The sequence below is a fragment of the Cupressus sempervirens genome, chromosome 6 (genome assembly GCF_028749045.1).
Source record: "Cupressus sempervirens isolate cs-2001-9-10 chromosome 6, ASM2874904v1, whole genome shotgun sequence".
NCBI classification, from domain to species: Eukaryota; Viridiplantae; Streptophyta; class Pinopsida; order Cupressales; family Cupressaceae; genus Cupressus; species Cupressus sempervirens.
The window spans coordinates 375,677,777-375,696,997 of NC_143123.1; the positions used below are offsets into that span (position 1 = coordinate 375,677,777).

Consider the following 19,221-nt stretch of genomic DNA (forward strand, 5'->3'; position numbering starts at 1 on the left):
TATTCTATCCATGGTTATGTTTTTACTTAGTTGAGTAGATCAGCATCATAACTTAACTAATTTCTCTTTCACTCATAAGTCTATTTGAAAATGGATATCCGTAATACCTGCAGTGAATGCATCTCATTGGAACCTAACAATGTATAAACAACACCATGTACGATGGTGCCTACAACATCATTCACTGTCTCACCCAACATAGAATCAACACCAACAATATTGCAGCCTGCAAAAAATGCGCAGTCACTACGATGCTTAAAAGATATCATACGTCATAGCATGGGCAAGCAAGTAACAAACAAAATTGTGAAAGAATAATCAGAATCTTCTACAACAAAAACTAGTGCACCTCAATTATAGTCTACAACAACATCTATCGATATATCAGAAATACACCTACAACCAATAGAACAATGTCATCATGAAACTAAGCATTCATTGCATTGCTTGAAAAATCTAATACGCAAGACTAGAAACAATGCCACTGTAGAGAAAAACAAAAACCATTCGCGCATGCATTTTAATCAAACTCAAAAAAAAAAAAAACACATCACTACAAACATAGCCACTATAGAGCAAAACAAAAACCACTTGCATATCCATTTGAATGAAACTTCAAAAAAGAAACAAAAATGACTATCACTACGTAGACAAATCTTGAAATCAATCCAACTGTATCGACGCATCATAAATGACACACCGATAAACCCATGCAGTGTCTATGAAATGTTGCACTTTCAAAAAAATATGCAAAGCATCAACCAAACATTTCTTGATGCTTTCAATCATCTTCCAATAGCACATGAACAAAAGAAAATTGAAATCACTGAACTAGTATGTACTGAATGTTTCAAAGCCATTATATCTAGCAAAGTACCTCCTTTTGCTGCACCTTGGAGGATACAAAGAAACAAGCGTATTGATTCAGTGCACATATTAACCTCATTAGAGGAAAGGCTTGTGTCTTTGCGCATTGCATTTGCCCAAATAAGGCAACTAGGTTACAAAAGGTCACAATACGGCTTGAATGGAACAATCATCAATGTTCCTGTAGATATCAATAGAGTACAATGAGTACTACCTCGAGAACTTGATGAGAACAAAACAATTGCAATAAGATTAAAGCGCAAACTAGAGTACCAAAATGCATATGCCCAAGGCAATATAAGACCTTTTTGTGTAATGAATGCATTAGCAAGTCTATGCAAAACACCATTGTATATTAGAGAACATGTTGTCATAAATGACCGTTGGGAAAGTATTCTAAGAGAAAAACAACAACAAATGCGTCTACTCAACAACACAGAAATGCACGAGTCTAATGACATTGAAGAACTAAACAATGAACCTATCTTAGAATCTCTTATCCATTGGTTCAATGACACTCATTCAATTAGAGATCTTGATACAACGATAATTGAAATCGCACCATCTGAAAGAATTAGACCTCTTGGAATATTCCAAGATGAAAACTCAGAGGAAATGAATTTCCCAACTCTCTTCTATGGTTGTCCAAGACCACAACACGTTGTCTCTAATTTCTCCTTCCAAAAAATAGTCAAATGGGAGCTTATGCATCTTGCTAATGACTTCAGCAGACACATTACAAACATTTTCTTTAAAGCAATAAAGCTTATTATTCAACAAATCTCATCCATCGCATGGGTTTGCATAAGGAAAACCGAGTTAAAAGGTAAAATATTGTTGGCAAAAGACGTCTGCACCCCTGCAAACATTGAACAAATATTACAATCATTGATTGGTTTTCGATCATTGAAAAGTATTCGTACATCTCCTGATTACTTGGACAATACAAGAAAGAACATATTTTCTATGATAAGGCAATTAGGACCACCAACGTTCTTTGCCACACTGACAAGTGCTGAGCACTTATGGACCCCACTACTTCAAGTGCTGAACTATACATGTGCTCAAAATAACAACAAAGGCATTGAGACTATAGAGGACAGAAATGTAGACTTCCAAATAAGACAAAATCCAGTGCTATACACTCGATATTTCAATCATTGACTTAATGCATTCCGTAGAATGATGTCAACAAACACAGAGCTATTTGGAAAGGTGTCTAACTACTTCTTTCTCACTGAATTCCAAAATAGAGGAAATGAACATGTGCACTATATGGTTTGGACTGAAAATGCACCCATATATGGACAATCCACAAATCAAGAAATTGAGAACTTTGTTGACAAATATCTCTCTTCTAGCTCAACACTTCTAGATAAAACTCTTGTCAAAATTCAAACACACCACCATACAAAAAGCTGCAAGCAGTATAGGACATCAAGTTGTCGCTTCAACTTTCCCATGCCTCCAATTAGAAATACAACTATCCTAGAGCCTCTACCCCCAACAGATACAAGCATCAAAGAGAAAGAAAAACAGTTCTTCAAACAACTTGAGCATAAATAGTACTCAAGAGATGTGACATTTGACCAATTCCTCAATGACTTTGACATGACTGAAACCAACTACATCTTAATGCTACAAATGACGTTAAAAAGAAGAGTGTTGCTATTGAAAAGAGACCCAGTTGACACTTGGACAAATGCATTTTCAAGGCAAGTGCCATCACTATGGTATGCAAATACTGATACCCAATTCATTCTAGATGCTTATGCTGCTACATCTTACTGCTGCTCCTATATGACAAAGCAAGACACAACAACAAGATTAGCCTTTCAACAATTACGCAAGGAAACAATGACAACTTATGACAACAAAATAAAATTCATACGCAAACTTGGAAATGCATTACTAAACTACCAGCAAATATCTAGTCATCAAGCTGTGCTTATTGCATTGTCACTACCATTACGTAGATCATCACGAAAAATTGTATTCATCAACACTGCACCATCAGAGAGTAGAGTTGTTATGCTTAAAAGTCCAAAATTGCTAGCTAAAGAGCATGACAATTCTGATAACATCATGTATCCTTCTGCAATAGACAAGTACATAACTAGGCCAAGCACACTACAAAATTTATCACTTGCTAAGTACACTGCATTGTACCACAATAGATCTACTAATTTTCAAAAGAGACGAAAGGCACAAATTATACGCTTTGTCAAATACAATCCACATATTGACTATGACAACTATTGTAGGGAGAAACTCATGTTGTACATACTGTTTCGAGTAAGCGAGCAAACTTTGTTATCAGACCACAACACATGGGTTGATGCATACAATGCTAGAAAACCAGAAATGCAAAACATTGAAAAAATGTTCAATGCACAGACTGCTTATGGATGGGGTAGCATAGATGACATACAAAAAGAGTTGGAGAACAATGAAAATGCAACAATGATATTCGATTGTCAGTTACAATCCAATGAAACATCCACAACAATAGAACAATATGACTTAGGTATTGACCTAATGCACAATAAAAAATGCAAACAAAACCAAACTATCCAGAACCCGTTGTTTTCACAAATTGCACATCCATTCTTACAAAGCACCGAAGAAAACTTCGCAATGTGAAGGCAATTGAACAAAGAGCAACAAACAATATTAAAAGATGTTGTTATGACAAAAAGACTCCTCCCACACAAACCAATATACTTATTCATAACAGGAGGAGTTGGTACTGGTAAGACCTTTACAGCAAAACTCCTCTATCAGGCTTTAATCCGCCTATATGACAAACAATTGCATAGTGATCCACTCAAACCAAAAGGCATTATTGTTGGACCAACAGGAAAGGCCGCATACAACATAGGCGGTGTAACTGCACATTCCATATTTCATCTACCATGCACCGCATCAAAAATGGTGCCATTAGACTCAGACACTTTGGACAGCTTAAGCAAGAAATTAGACCAACTTCAACTTCTCTTAATTGACGAGACATCACTAATAGGCTCAACAACTTTATACAACATAGACAAAAGATTGTGTCAAATAAAGAACACACCAACTCAACCATTTGGTAACATAGACATCATATTTTGTGGTGACTTCTACCAGGCACACCCAGTATGTGATGGTTGGATTTTTGAAGCACCAAGAATTAATGGTGAGAAAATTCCATACACATTTTGGATAGACAATGTCAAATACTATAACTTGGAAACTGTAATTAGACAACGAAATGAACACTTTATCAGGATTCTCAATCGTATAAGAATCTGTGAGCAAACAAATGACGACATTTGCTACATAAATAGAATATGTCACAAGCCTATACCTAATGACCCAAGACTACCACATCTGTTCCAATGCAACCTTGCTGTTGATGACCACAACCAAAGAATGCTAGACCTCCTACAAACAAAACTATACAAACTCGAAGCAATTGATCAAAAAGACACAAGCTTCGACAAAAACCCTTACCAACTAGAAAAGACAAGTTTACCAACAACTATATTTGTAAAGCCAGGAATCCTCATTGAGCTTATTGCAGGCAATCTTGACATACAGGATGGCCTAGTCAATGGTGCTGACGGTACATTCCAACTACATACACATGACAAGCAAGACATTGTCTAGATCGAGTTCAATGATCCTAATATCGAAAAACTAAGAAGACAAAAAATGCAACATGTCTATAAAGATACAACGCCACTTACATGGACACCATTGACAGAAATTACAAGAAGGATGCGAACATTAACAAACATAGTCATACGATCACAATTTCCCATACAGCTTGCATCCGCAAGAACTATTCATAGAGCACAAGGTCTAACAATGGACAATATTGCTTTCGATCTCGCAGAAGTCTATCAACATGGCCTTTCCTACATTGCCTTGTCTCGCGTAAGAGACATAGAAAATTTGTATTTGATGAACAAAATACAGCACAACAATTTCAAGATCTCCCAAAAAGTTACACTAGAAATACAACGACTACAAACAACACAACAATGGCCACTATGCTATACTCTATCACCTAAAACACCAACCAACATCACAATATGCACTCTAAATATCCGAAGCCTACAACTCCACGCACAAGAAATAGACCACGATCATGATTTACATGCTGCAATTGTAATTTGTCTCCAAGAGACAAGAACTAAGCACACTGACCAATTGCCATTGCTGCACAAGAAATTTGTCTTTTACGCATCGTACAATATTCATGGATTGCTAACATGTTGTAGCAAAATTAACGCAACCAAAAACATTGAAACATATGCAACAAGACACCTTGAATTAATCACAATTGACATCTCTCACATTCAAACATCCCTACACATTGTAAATATATATATCACACCAACAACACCAACAAATGAACTTTTCACTTTCATCCATACCATCACTACAACCCTACCCGAACATTCAAAACTGCTGATCGCAGGAGAATTCAACATCGACACACTAAAGACATCAAGGAAAAAATCAGACCTCTTCAACATCATGCAACAACATAATCTTAAACTTGCAACTCAGAACACAACGACAGAAATAGGAACCAACCTCGACCATATCTGGATACATAATCTCGACACTGAAATAACAGCAACCATCTTAGATACATATTGGACTAACCATTTCGTAGTCGCACTCTAATTGCACATTTAGTACATCACTCCATTTGTCTATTATATCATCAACCAAAATGAATATCATAAATTATGCCTAATCATGCAATATTGACTACTTTCTTCTTTGTAGCAACATCTGACAACACCATGGAGGTACAACAGAGCGCACACACTCCAACCACCATCCACGACAACAAGCAAAAGAGGCAAGTACTCCTAATGCTTTCATACTTATTCTCTCCAATGCATCAACATAAATTAACCATACTAAATCAAATTGAAGTTGATGTGACAAATTTCAATGCAGAAAAAAGCTGATCACCAGTTTGCCAACTCCCATATTTGACATTTGCAACACACAGTCAGCAGCAATCTTCGAAGGTGACATTCTAGCTACATATGGACCAGCTTTGAAGACCTCTACACAAAATGAACCAAGATCATCAATCGCACACATAGATCTAATAGATCAAGCTGGTCTACTGACTATAACAACAAACATTACAAATGCCTCAATTGACAAATACTTGCATTGGCTCATGCCTAGAACAAGTATCTGTATTCAAAAATTTGGAATCAAGAAAAAAAAAACTCCCAATATGAAAGGGGAGATGTTGATTATTGCATACAATTCAAGTCAGACACTGAAGTCAAAAAAATAGCTCCTATTTGCAAACAACAATAGCTATCACCTAATACCAAAATCTGCCAGCTCGTTCAGTCACCTAACAACTATCCAATTGGCACTCTTGGCGTTCTTCTCACTTCACATCTACACAATGCCACACAGTTCCAGCTTCAGATAAGAGATGGACAATGGCCATCCGACATAGCTACTGTAAGTGACAAACACCGCAAATTAACATTCACAACAATGTTATTATTCAATTTTCATACATTAATTCCTAACATCTATGCTCTCTTTTGTTTTCAATTCATAGTGCCAAAAGCACACAACTACAGCTACACAAGCCTTAAAAACATATGCAAATCGACATCATCATCAACAATAGTCCTCTTACTACTAAAAAATGTCACACGCACTGGGCCAAGAGGTTCAGCAGTCATTAGATTAGAACAAGCCACCTACATAGACCTTCTCAATGACAACTGCACCAAACAATCATTACAAAAACTCGCAAAAGCCAATTTACAGGCAAGTTTAATAATCCGTAAAAGCCCAGATTTAGTTTTCATTGCTACTAAAATGTTGCTAAACTAACTTTTGAGTGACTTTGACCTTGCTGGTTTCAGCTTACAGGAACATTATGACCAAAAAATGTCCACAACTCACCCTACCAGCCACTATGCACAATCTACCAACAAATTATCTCTCTATCAACCACAGGAAATCCAACTGACATCTACTGCACTAAGTGTGGAACAGATACCACATTTCAATTTCAACCCTACGTCCAATGTGTCATTGAGACAGAAGACACTATCTTTGAATGCAGTCTACATGGCAACCTCTTACAACAACACTTCCCAGAACTAACCAAAATTGAGTTCGACAAGTACATAGAACACATGTCTACAACAGTCTACATGATGTGCAGCTTTGAGATCCAAGGCACTTTTACATTCGCCATGGACCATACAGTTACATCAATTACAAGAGAAACACTGACTGTAAGACCTTATTACAACTCTTCATTACTTCCACTACCACACAGTCAATTACAATTTAATCAAATTCAATCAAGCAACTAACTTATATTTACAAATTGCAGGGTACATAAGCAGCACATGCTCGTGAAGACAATTTTGGAAGGCAGAAACACCACATGTCAAGGTAAAGTTAACACTCACAAAAAAACACCCAAAAACTAAAAATGTTTCACACTTATTTCATATTTTACACTAAATTACTCTAAATATCTAACTATTGAACTCTTTCTGTACAGGTACAACAAATCAACAGCAGCACATCCAAAAAATTTGAAAATCACTTTTTGCCACATCAATAGCACACACTACATTGCAGCCAAAGCAGAAGCACATCAGACTAGAAAATACAGAACATCAAAAGCCTGATGAACATATAGCTTTTGAAACAAATGCAGCTACTTGAAAATCAAGCTCTTCCAGACTTCTCAGCAACTAAAAAACTCTACATACTACAAAATCATACTTCTATGTAGTTTCCAGCAAGCAGTAGCAAATAGTAAAACAAAAAAACACCATGTGCACAATGCATTTCCAGCGAGCAGTAGCAAACAGGAAAAAAAAAATAGCATGTATACAATGCATTTCCAACATTTGCATATAGCAAAACTTATGTATATAGTTCAGACAATTTAATACAGTATAACATAATATAAACTTCATACTATTATTAGTGGTCTGTATTACTTCTCTATCGTGTTCTTTTTATTTGCTTATCTCTTACATTAGTCTTCTTCCATTTCAATATTATGAAAGTTATTTCTCTAGTTCGCTTCAAATTGTTCACAAAGCTTTTAACATCCGATTCATTCTGTAATTCGTTAAAGCTCATGACATCGTAAAAATTAACGCATATTAGTCTCCTTGCCAAAAGGCAGGGACTGCACCTCGCAAAGAGCTCTTGTTAATTAGAGACACTTTTCTTATTTAATTAAATAACTTCATTTAATTAATTAGGAATGGATTCTCATTTAATTAAATAACTTTGTTTAATTAATTTCAAGTAAGTACTCCAATTTATTAAATTATTTTGTTTCATTATTTCAAAATTCTTTTCGAAACTAGTCAACTCAAGTCAACCGTGGTTAAATCTAGTCAACTTTTGGTCAAACTTGATCTTTGTGTATGTGAATATGAGAAAATGTGAGTATGAATTCCAGCAATAATTCGATGCAAATTCTCATTCAACCTTTCAAAATGAAGAGATGAGGGTCTCCTAAATAGACTTTCCTGTAATTCATCAATAGTTGAGATCGATTTCAATCAACGGTCAAGATTAAAGGTGAAGTTCAGTCATAAAGGGAGTTAACAAATTTAAATTGAGTAAAATAACGAGTTAAATGATTCAATTTGAGTAGAAAAAGGAGTTGACTGATTTAACTCATTTTTGATCAATAGTGAACTGGAAATTTCCCTTTTCGAACTGAAGAGAGATTTTGTTGAGATATTTAATTTAATAAAATGAGATATGCTCTCATAATTACTTTTTCTATTTAATTAAGTAATCTTTAATTAATTAGAGACATTTTTCTTTTTCAATTAAATAACTTCATTTAATTAATTAGGAATGGCTTCTCATTTAATTAAATAACTTTGTCTAATTAATTAGAAATAAGTACTCCATTTAATTAAATAATATCGTTTAATTATTTAAAAATTCTTTTTGAAATTAGTCAACTCAAGTCAACCATGGTTAAATCTGGTCAACTTTTTGTCAAACTTGATCTTTGCGTATATGAATATGAGCAAATGTGAGTATGAATTCCAGCAAAAATTCGATGCAAATTCTCATTCAACCTTTCAAAATTAAGAGATGAGGGTCTCTTAAATAAACTTTCCTAGAATTCATCAATGGTTGAGATCGATTTTAATCAATGGTCAGGATTAAAGAAGAAGTTCAGTCATGAAGGGAGATTTCCAAATTAAAGGGAGTTAACAGATTTAATTTGAATAAAATAAGGAGTTAACTTATTCAATTTGAGTAGAAAAAGGAGTTAACTAATTTAATTCATTTTTGATCAATAGTGAATCGAAAATTTCCCTTTTTGAACGCAAGAGAGATTTTGTTGAGATATTTAATTTAATAAAATGAGATATGCTCTCATAATTACTTTTTCTATTTAATTAAGTAATCTTTAATTAATTATTGACACTTTTCTTATTTAATTAAATAATTTTATTTAATTAATTAGGAATGGCTTCTCATTTAATTAAATAACTTTATTTAATTACGTAGAAGTAAGTACTGCATTTAATTAAATAATTTCTTTTAATTATTTCAAAATTCTTTTCGAAACTAGTCAACTCAAGTCAACCGCAGTTAAATTTGGTCAACTTTTGGTCAAACTAGATCTTTGCGTATGTGAATATGAGCAAATGTGAGTACGAATTCCAGCAATAATTCGATGCAAATTCTCATTCAACCTTTCAAAATGAAGAGATGAGGGTATGTTAAATAGACTTTCTTAGAATTCATCAACGGTTGAGATCGATTTCAATCAACGGTCAGGATTAAAGGTGAAGTTCAGTCATAAAGGTAGATTTCCAAATTAAAAGGAGTTAACATATTTAATTTAAGTAAAATAAGGAGTTAACTGATTCAATTTGAGTAGAAAAAGGAGTTAACTAATTTAACTCATTTTTGATCAATAGTGAACTGAGAATTTCTCTTTTTGAACTGAAGAGAGATTTTGTTGACGTATTTAATTTAATAAAATGAGATATGCTCTCATAATTACTTTTTCTATTTAATTAAGTAATCTTTAATTAACTAGAGACACTTTTCTTATTTTATTAAATAACTTCATTTAATTAAATAGGAATCACTTCTCATTTAATTAAATAAATTTGTTTAATTAATTAGAAGTAAGTACTCCATTTAATTAAATAATTTGGTTTAATTATTTAAAATTTTGTTCGAAACTACTCAACTCAAGTCAACCGTGGTTAAATCTGGTCCACTTTAGGTCAAACCTGATCTTTGCGTATGTGAATATGAGCAAATGTGAGTATGAATTGCAGCAACAATTTGATGCAAATTCTCATTCAACCTTTCAAAATGAAGAGATGACGGTCTCTTAAAAAGACTTTCTTGGAATTCATCAACGGTTGAGATCGATTTCAATCAGCGGTCAGGATTAAATGTGAAGTTTAGTCATCAAGTTAGATTTTCAAATTAAAGGGAGTTAACAGATTTAATTTGAGTAAAATAAGGAGTTAACTGATTCAATTTGAGTAGAAAAAGGAGTTAACTGATTTAACTCATTTTTGATGAATAGTTAACTGAAAATTTTCCTTTTTCAACTGAAGAGAGATTTTGTTGAGATATTTAATTTAATAAAATGAGATATGCTCTCATAATTACTTTTTCTATTTAATTAAATAATCTTTAATTAATTAGAGACACTTTTCTTATTTAATTAAATAACTTCATTTATTTAATTAGGAATGGCTTCTTATTTAATTAAATAACTTTGTTTAATTAATTAGAAGTAAGTACTCCATTTAATTAAATAATTTCATTTAATTATTTCAAAATTCTTTTCGAAACTAGTCAACTCAAGTCAACCATGGTTAAATCTGGTCAAATTTTGGTCAAACTTGATCTTTGCATATGTGAATATGAGCAAATGTGAGCATGAATTCCAGCAACAATTCGATGCAAATTCTCATTAAACCTTTCAAAATGAAGAGATCAGGGTCCCTTAAATAGACTTTCCTTGAATTCATCAACGGTTGAGATTGATTTCAATCAACGGTTAGGATTAAAGGTGTAGTTCAGTCATAAAGGGAGATTTCCAAATTAAAGGGAGTTAACAGATTTAATTTGAGTAAAATAAGGAGTTAACTGATTCAATTTGAGTAAAAAATTGAGTTAACTGATTTAAATCATTTTTTATCAATAGTGAATTGGAAAGTTCCCTTTTTGAACTGAAGAGAGATTTTGTTGAGATATTTAATTTAATAAAATGAGATATGCTCTCATAATTACTTTTTCTATTTAATTAATTAGAGACACTTTTCTTATTTAATTAAATAACTTCATTTAATTAGTTAGGAATGGCTTCTTATTTAATTAAATATCTTTTTTTAATTAATTAGAAGTAAGTACTCTATTTAATTAAATAATTTTGGTTTAATTATTTCAAAATTCTTTTTGAAACTAGTCAACTGAAGTCAACCGTGGTTAAATCTGGTCAACTTTTGGTCAAACTTAATCTTTGCGCATGTGAATATGAGCAAATGTGAGTATGAATTCTAGCAACAATTCGATGCAAATTCTGATTCAACCTTTCAAAATGAAGAGATGAGGGTCTCTTAAATAGACTTTCCTGAAATTCATCAACGGTTGAGATCGATTTCAATCAACGGTCAGGATTAAAGGTGAAGTTCATTCATAAAGAGAGATTTCCAAATTCAAGGGAGTTAACAGATTTAATTTAAGCAAAATAAGGAGTTAACTGATTCAATTTGAGCAGAAAAAGGAGTTAACTGATTTAACTCATTTTTGATTAATAATAAACTTGAAATTTACCTTTTTGAATTGAAGAGAGATTTTGTTGAGATATTTAATTTAATAAAATGAGATATGCTCTCATAATTACTTTTTCTATTTAATTAAATAATCTTTAATTAATTACAGACACTTTTCTTATTTAATAAATAACTTCATTTAATTAATTAGAAATGGCTTCTAATTTAATTAAATAACTTTGTTTAATTAATTAGAAGTAAGTACTCCATTTAATTAAATAATTTCGTTTAATTATTTCAAAAAAAATTTCGAAACTAGTCAACGATGGTTAAATCTGGTCAACTTTTGGTCAAACTTGATCTTTGCATATGTGAATATGAGAAAATGTGAGTATGAATTCTAGCAACAATTTGATGCAAATTCTCATTCAACCTTTCAAAATGAAGATATGAGGGTCTCTTAAATAAACTTTCCTAGAATTCATCAACGGTTGAGATCAATTTTAATCAACGGTCAGGATTAAATGTGAAGTTCAGTCACAAAGGGAAATTTCCAAATTAAAGGGAGTTAATAGATTTAATTTCAGTAAATTAAGGAGTTAACTGATTCAATTTGAGTAGAAAAAAGAGTTAACTCATTTAACTCATTTTTGACCAATAATGAATTGGAAGTTTCCCTTTTTGAACTGAAGTGAGATTTTGTTGAGATATTTAATTTAATAAAATGAGATATGCTCTCATAATTACTTTCTCTATTTAATTAAATAATCTTTAATTAATTACAGACACTTTTCTTATTTAATTAAATAACCTCATTTAATTAGTTAGGAATGCCTTCTCATTTAATTAAATAATTTTTTATAATTATTTAGAAGTAAGTACTCCATTTAATTAAATAATTTCATTTAATTATTTCAAAATTATTTTTGAAACTAGTCAACTCAAGTCAACTGTGGTTAAATCTGGTCAACTTTTGGTCAAACTTGATCTTTGCGTATGTGAATAGGAGCAAATGTGAGTATGAATTCTAGCAACAATTCAATGCAAATTCTGATTCAACCTTTCAAAATGAAGAGATGAGGGTCTCTTAAATAGACTTTCCTGAAATTCATCAACGGTTGAGATCGATTTCAATCAGCGTTCAGGATTAAAGGTGAAGTTCAGTCATAAAGGGAGAATTCCAAATTCAACGGAGTTAACATATTTAATTTGAGTAAAATAAGGAGTTAACTGATTCAATTTGAGCAGAAAAAGGAGTTAACTGATTTAACTTATTTTTGATCAATAGTAAATATGAAATTTACCTTTTTGAATTGAAGAGAGATTTTGTTGAGATATTTAATTTAATAAAATGAGATATGCTCTCATAATTACTTTTTCTATTTAATTAAATAATCTTTATTAATTAGAGACACTTTTCTTATTTAATTAAATAACTTCATTTAATTAATTAGAAATGGCTTCTAATTTAATTAAATAACTTTGTTTAATTAATTAGAAGTAAGTAATCCATTTAATTAAATAATTTCATTTAATTAATTCAAAACTCTTTTCGAAACTAGTCAACTCAAGTCAACGATGGTTAAATCTGGTCAACTTTTGGTCAAACTTGATCTTTGCATATGTGAATATGAGCAAATGTGAGTATGAATTCCAGCAAAAATTCAATGCAAATTCTCATTCAACCTTTCAAAATGAAGATATGAGGGTCTCTTAAATAGACTTTCTTAGAATTCATCAACGGTTGAGATCAATTTTAATCAATGGCCAGGATTAAATGTGAAGTTGAGTCATAAAGGGAGATTTCTAAATTAAAATGAGTTAATAGATTTAATTTGAGTAAAATAAGGAGTTAATTGATACAATTTGAGTAAAAAAAAGAGTTAACTGATTTAACTCATTTTTGACCAATAATGAATTGGAAGTTTCCCTTTTTGAACTGAAGTGAGATTTTGTTGAGATATTTAATTTAATAAAATGAGATATGCTCTCATAATTACTTTCTCTATTTAATTAAATAATCTTTAATTAATTACAGACACTTTTCTTATTTAATTAAATAACTTCATTTAATTAGTTAGGAATGCCTTCTCATTTAATTAAATTATTATTTTTAATTAAATAGAAGTATGTACTCCATTTAATTAAATAATTTCGTTTAATTATTTCAAAAAAATTTTCGAAACGAGTCAACTCAAGTCAACCCTGGTTAAATCTGGTCAACTTTTGGTCAAACTTGATCTTTGGGTATGTGAATACAAGCAAATGTGAGTATGAATTCTAGCAACAATTCGATGTAAATTCTCATTCTACCTTTCAAAATTAAGAGATGAGGGTCTATTAAATAGACTTTCTTAGAATTCATCAACGGCTGATATCGATTTCAATCAACGGTCAGAATTAAAGGTGAAGTTCAGTCATAAAGGGAGATTTCCAAATTAAAGGGAGTTAACATATTTAATTTGAGTAAAATAAGGAGTTAACTGATTCAATTTGGGTAGAAAAAGGAGTCAACTGATTCAACTCATTTTTTATCAATAGTGAACTAAAAATTTCCGTTTTTGAACTGAAGGGAGATTTTGTTGAGATATTTAATTTAATAAAATGAGCTATGGTCTGATAATTACTTTTTCTATTTAATAAAATAATCCATAATTAATTAGAGACACTTTTTTTATTTAATTAAATAACTTCATTTAATTAATTAGGAATGGCTTCTCATTTAATTAAATAAATTTTTTTAATTAATTAGAATTAAGTACTTCATTTAATTAAATAATTTTGTTTAATTATTTCAAAATTATTTTCGAAACAAGTCAACTCAAGTCAACCATGGTTAAATCTGGTCAACTTTTGGTCAAACTTGATGTTTGCATATGTGAATATGAGCAAATGTGAGTATGAATTCAAGCAACAATTCAATGCAAATTCTTATTCAACCTTTCAAAATGAAGAGATCAGGATCTCTTAAATAGACTTTCCTGAAATTCATCAAAAGTTGAGATCGATTTCAATCAACGGTTAGGATTAAAGGTGAAGTTCAGTCATAAAGGGAGATTTCCAAATTAAATGGAGTTAACAGATTTAATTTGAGTAAAATAAGGAGTTAACTGATTCAATTTGAGTAGAAAAAGGAGTCAACTGATTTAACTCATTTTTTATCAATAGTGCACTGGAAATTTCCCTTTTTGAACTGAAGAGAGATTTTGTTGAGATATTTAATTTAATAAAATGAGATATGTTCTCATAATTACTTTTTCTATTTAATTAAATAATTTTTAATTAATTAGAGGCACTTTTCTTATTTAACTAAATAACTTCATTTAATTTATTAGGAATGGCTTCTCATTTAATTAAATAACTTTGTTTAATTAATTAAAAGTAAGCACTCCATTTAATTAAATAATTTTGATTAATTATTTCAAAATTCTTTTCGAAACTAGTCAACTCAAGTCTATCGTGGTTAAATCTGGTCAACTTTTGGTCAAACTTGATCTTTGCGTATGTGAATATGAGAAAATGTGAGTATGAATTCCAGCAACAATTCGATACAAATTCTTATTCAACCTTTCAAAATGAAGAGATGAGGGTCTCTTAAATAGACTTTCCTGGTATTCATCAACGGTTGAGATCAATTTCAATCAACGATTAGGATTAAAAGTGAAGTTCAGTCATAAAGGGAGATTTCCAAATTAAAGGTAGTTAATAGATTTAATTTGAGTTAAATAAGGAGTTAACTGATTCAATTTGAGTAGAAAAAAGAGTCAACTGATTCAACTCATTTTTGATCAATAGTGAACCGGAAATTTCCCTTTTTGAACTGAATGGAGATTTTGTTGAGATATTTAATTTAATCAAATGATATATGCTCTGATAATTACTTTTTCTATTTAATTGAATAATCTAACATTAATTAGAGACACTTTTCTTTTTTAATTAAATAACTTCATTTAATTAATTAGGAATGGCTTATCGTTTAATTAAATAACTTTTTTTAATTAATTAGAATTAAGTACTCCATTTAATTAAATAATTTCGTTTAATTATTTTAAAATTCTTTTTAAAATTAGTCAACTCAAGTCAACCATGGTTAAATCTAGTCAACTTTTGGTCAAACTTGATCTTTGCGTATGTGAATATGAGCAAATGTGCGAATGAATTCTAGCAACAATTCGGTTGAAATTCTCATTCAACCTTTCAAAATGAAGAGATGAGGGTCTCTTAAATAGACTTTCCTGGAATTCATCAATGGTTGAGATCGATTTCAATTAACGGTCATGATTAAAGGTGAAGTTCAGTCATAAAGGAAGATTTCCAAATTAAAGGGAGTTAACAGATTTAATTTGAGTAAAATAAGGAGTTAACTGATTCAATTTGAGTAGAAAAAGGAGTTAACCAATTTAACTCATTTTTGATCAATTGTGAACTGGAAATTTCCCTTTTTGAACTGAAGAGAGACTTTGTTGAGATATTTGATTTAATAAAATGAGATATGCTCTCATAATTACTTTTTCTAGTTAATTAAATAATCCTTAATTAATTAGAGGCACTTTTCTTATTTAATTACATAACTTCATTTAATTAATTAGGAATGACTTCTCATTTAATTAAATAAATTTGTTTAATTAATTAGAAGTAAGTACACCATTTAATTAAATAATTTCGTTTAATTATTTCAAAATTCTTTTCGAAACTAGTCAACTCAAGTCAACCGTGGTTAAATCTGGTCAACTTTTGGTCAAACTTGATCTTTGCATATGTGAATATGAGCAAATGTGAGTATGAATTCCAACAACAATTCGATGCAAATTCTCATTCAACTTTTCAAAATGAAGAGATGAGGGTCTCTTAAATAGACTTTCTTGGAATTCATCAATAGTTGAGATCGATTTCAATCAACGATCAGGATTAAAGGTGAAGTTAAGTCATAAAGGGAGATTTCCAAATTAAAGGGAGTTAACAGATTTAATTTGAGTAAAATAAGGAGTTAACTGATTCAATTTGATTAGAAAATGGAGTTAATTGTTTTAACTCATTTTTGATCAATAGTGAACTGAAAATTTCCCTTTTTGAACTGAAGAGAGATTTTGTTGGGATATTTAAAAATTAATAAAATGAGATATGCTCTGATAATTACTTTTTCTATTTAATTAAATAATCTTTAATTAATTAGAGGCACTTTGCTTATTTAATTAAATAACTTCATTTAATTAATTAGGAATGGCTTCTCATTTAATTAAATAACTTTGTTTAGTTAACTGATTTAACTCATTTCTGATTAATAGTGAACTGAAAATTTCCCTTTTTGAACTAAAGAGAGATTTTCTTGAGATATTTAATTTAATAAAATGAGATATGCTCTCATAATTACTTTTTCTATTTAATTAAAGAATCTTTAATTAATTAGAGGCACTTTTCTTATTTAACTAAATAACTTCGTTTAATTAATTAGGAATGGCTTCTCATTTAATTAAATAACTTTGTTTAATTAGTTAGAAATAATTACTCCATTTAATTAAATAATTTTGTTTAATTATTTCAAAATTCTTTTCTAAACTAGTCAACTCAAGTCAACCGTGGTTAAATTTGGTCAACTTTTGGTCAAACTTGATCTTTGCGTATGTGAATATGAGCAAATGTGAGTATGAATTCTAGCAACAATTCGATGCAAATTCTATTTCAACCTTTCAAAATGAAGAGATGAGGGTCTCTTAAATAGACTTTCCTGAAATTCATCAATGGTTGAGATCGATTTCAATCAATGGTTAGGATTAAAAGTGAAGTTCAGTCATAAAGGGAGACATCCAAATTAAAGGGAGTAAACAGATTTAATTTGAGTAAAATAAGGAGTTAACTGATTCAATTTGAGTAGAAAAAGAAGTTAACTAATGTAACTCATTTTTGATCAATAGTGAACTGGAAATTTCCCTTTTTGAACTAAAGAGAGATTTTGTTGAGATATTTAATTTAATAAAATGAGACATGCTCTCATAATTACTTTTTCTATTTAATTAAATAATCTTTAATTCGGCAAAAAGAGGGGTAAAAATTTATTAAGACAGAAAGAAATAGAATAATGAGAGCTCAAGAAGGAGCTTGATCCTGAGCATCAAGATCATCAAATTCTTTCACCATCTCAAAGGACAGTTGCCTCCTATCCCTAATATTCCAACCCGGATCATGACTAGAAGCCCATTTGGCTAAACAATCAGTACTTTTGTTCCATTCACGAGGAATATACGTGAACCTAATGAACTGAAAAGAGGAAGAGAAGAAAAAATCTGCTTAACAACAGTGGCTAGCTGCCAACTAACATCCTCAAGCTCTTGCGAAGAAAGCATGTTCACCACCACCTGGGAATCAGACTCACAGATAATCTTACTCCATCCACGCAAGCAACACTATTCCACAGCATATAAAATAGCCTGAGGTTCCATGAGATTGTTACTATAATCACCCTTATGAACTGAGAAGAAAAATTTAACATCCCCAAAACTATAATGAGCCACTCCGCCAATACCAACCGGGCCAGGATTCCCATGGGAAGAACCATCAGTGTTAATTTTTAGAACTCTACAGGGAGGAGGAGTCTAGTGCCCATCCCGATTAACCCGACCCTTACTCAGATGGTGAAGCTACCTGGACATAGAAGGAAACCTATGAGCTGCAGCCCCATCCTGCAGATGAAAATTTAGGCGATTACAGATAGCAAGATCAACCAGATCCATACCCCCATCAAGCTCACACTTCACAAGAATAGTTTCTTGAAGAGAATGTGATATTTCTCACCAAAGATGCAAAACACCAAGCCGAACATCTTTGAATATGCGACGATTCCTCTCCAACCAGATATGCCAAAGCATGAAAGATGGGCCAGCAATCCAAGCAGCATGGAGAGAAGAAGACTTGGAGGGAGCAGCACCCAAGTGGGCCCAAAACTCAGGCAAAGAGCAAGCATGCTGACAAGAGCAACCCCAAGCACTCCACCAAAGGTTCCATATTTGAGTAGAATAGAAGAAATGGAAGAATAGATGGCAGATAGACTCCTCTCCATTACCACACAAAACACAATAAGAGGGGCCCTGAAATCCACGTTTACAAAGATTATCCCAGGTAAGACAACGGTTGTGAGCCACTAGCCACATGAAAAAATTGCACTTGGACCAAGAAACATTATTCCAAACTTGCTTCCACCAAGGGACCTTAGCATCCCCAAATAATTATCTAGTTATCTCTTGATACCCAGCAGAGACATGATAATTACCAGACAAGGTACCGCCCCAAGCCAAAACATCTAGACCAAGCAAAGAAGAACACTCTCTAGAAGCCAGAATTTGAGAAAGCTACTGATGATCCATGTCTGTACCTCCAGGAGGCCAATCAGAAGAATGCTTCCATCTGTAACCAACAACAGGTCCCAATTGATAAGGAGTCTTGTAATGAGCCACTTTATCCCATCCAGTGGCAAGAAAAGAGTCACAAAGAGGTTGAAGATGAGGGTATATGGATAAAATGGAAGGGAACCCATCCTAAGCATCAAACCAAAACAAAGCCTGAG

The 19,221-nt window shown here is 31.7% G+C and overlaps 1 protein-coding gene across 1 annotated transcript; it reads left to right on the plus strand.

The window, feature by feature from the left end:
* Nucleotides 1–2,511: 2,511 nt before the first annotated feature.
* On the plus strand, nucleotides 2,512–7,559 carry LOC149552626 (uncharacterized). Its single transcript, XM_089790219.1, has 6 exons — nucleotides 2,512–3,394; nucleotides 3,605–4,474; nucleotides 5,653–5,728; nucleotides 5,830–5,903; nucleotides 7,269–7,317; nucleotides 7,430–7,559. The coding sequence occupies exons 1-6, from the start codon at nucleotides 2,512–2,514 to the stop codon at nucleotides 7,557–7,559; spliced, it is 2,082 nt and encodes a 693-aa protein (XP_089646345.1).
* Nucleotides 7,560–19,221: the final 11,662 nt, after the last annotated feature.

Bases quoted from the DNA above. Each gene is read 5' to 3' on its own strand.
- LOC149552626 (XM_089790219.1), top strand. From the start codon at position 2,512: ATGACGTTAAAAAGAAGAGTGTTGCTATTGAAAAGAGACCCAGTTGAC. The intron at 5,729-5,829 runs GCAAGTACTCCT...ATTTCAATGCAG, and splicing joins CACGACAACAAGCAAAAGAG to AAAAAAGCTGATCACCAGTT. The intron at 5,904-7,268 runs GTGACATTCTAG...GTACATAAGCAG, and splicing joins GTCAGCAGCAATCTTCGAAG to CACATGCTCGTGAAGACAAT.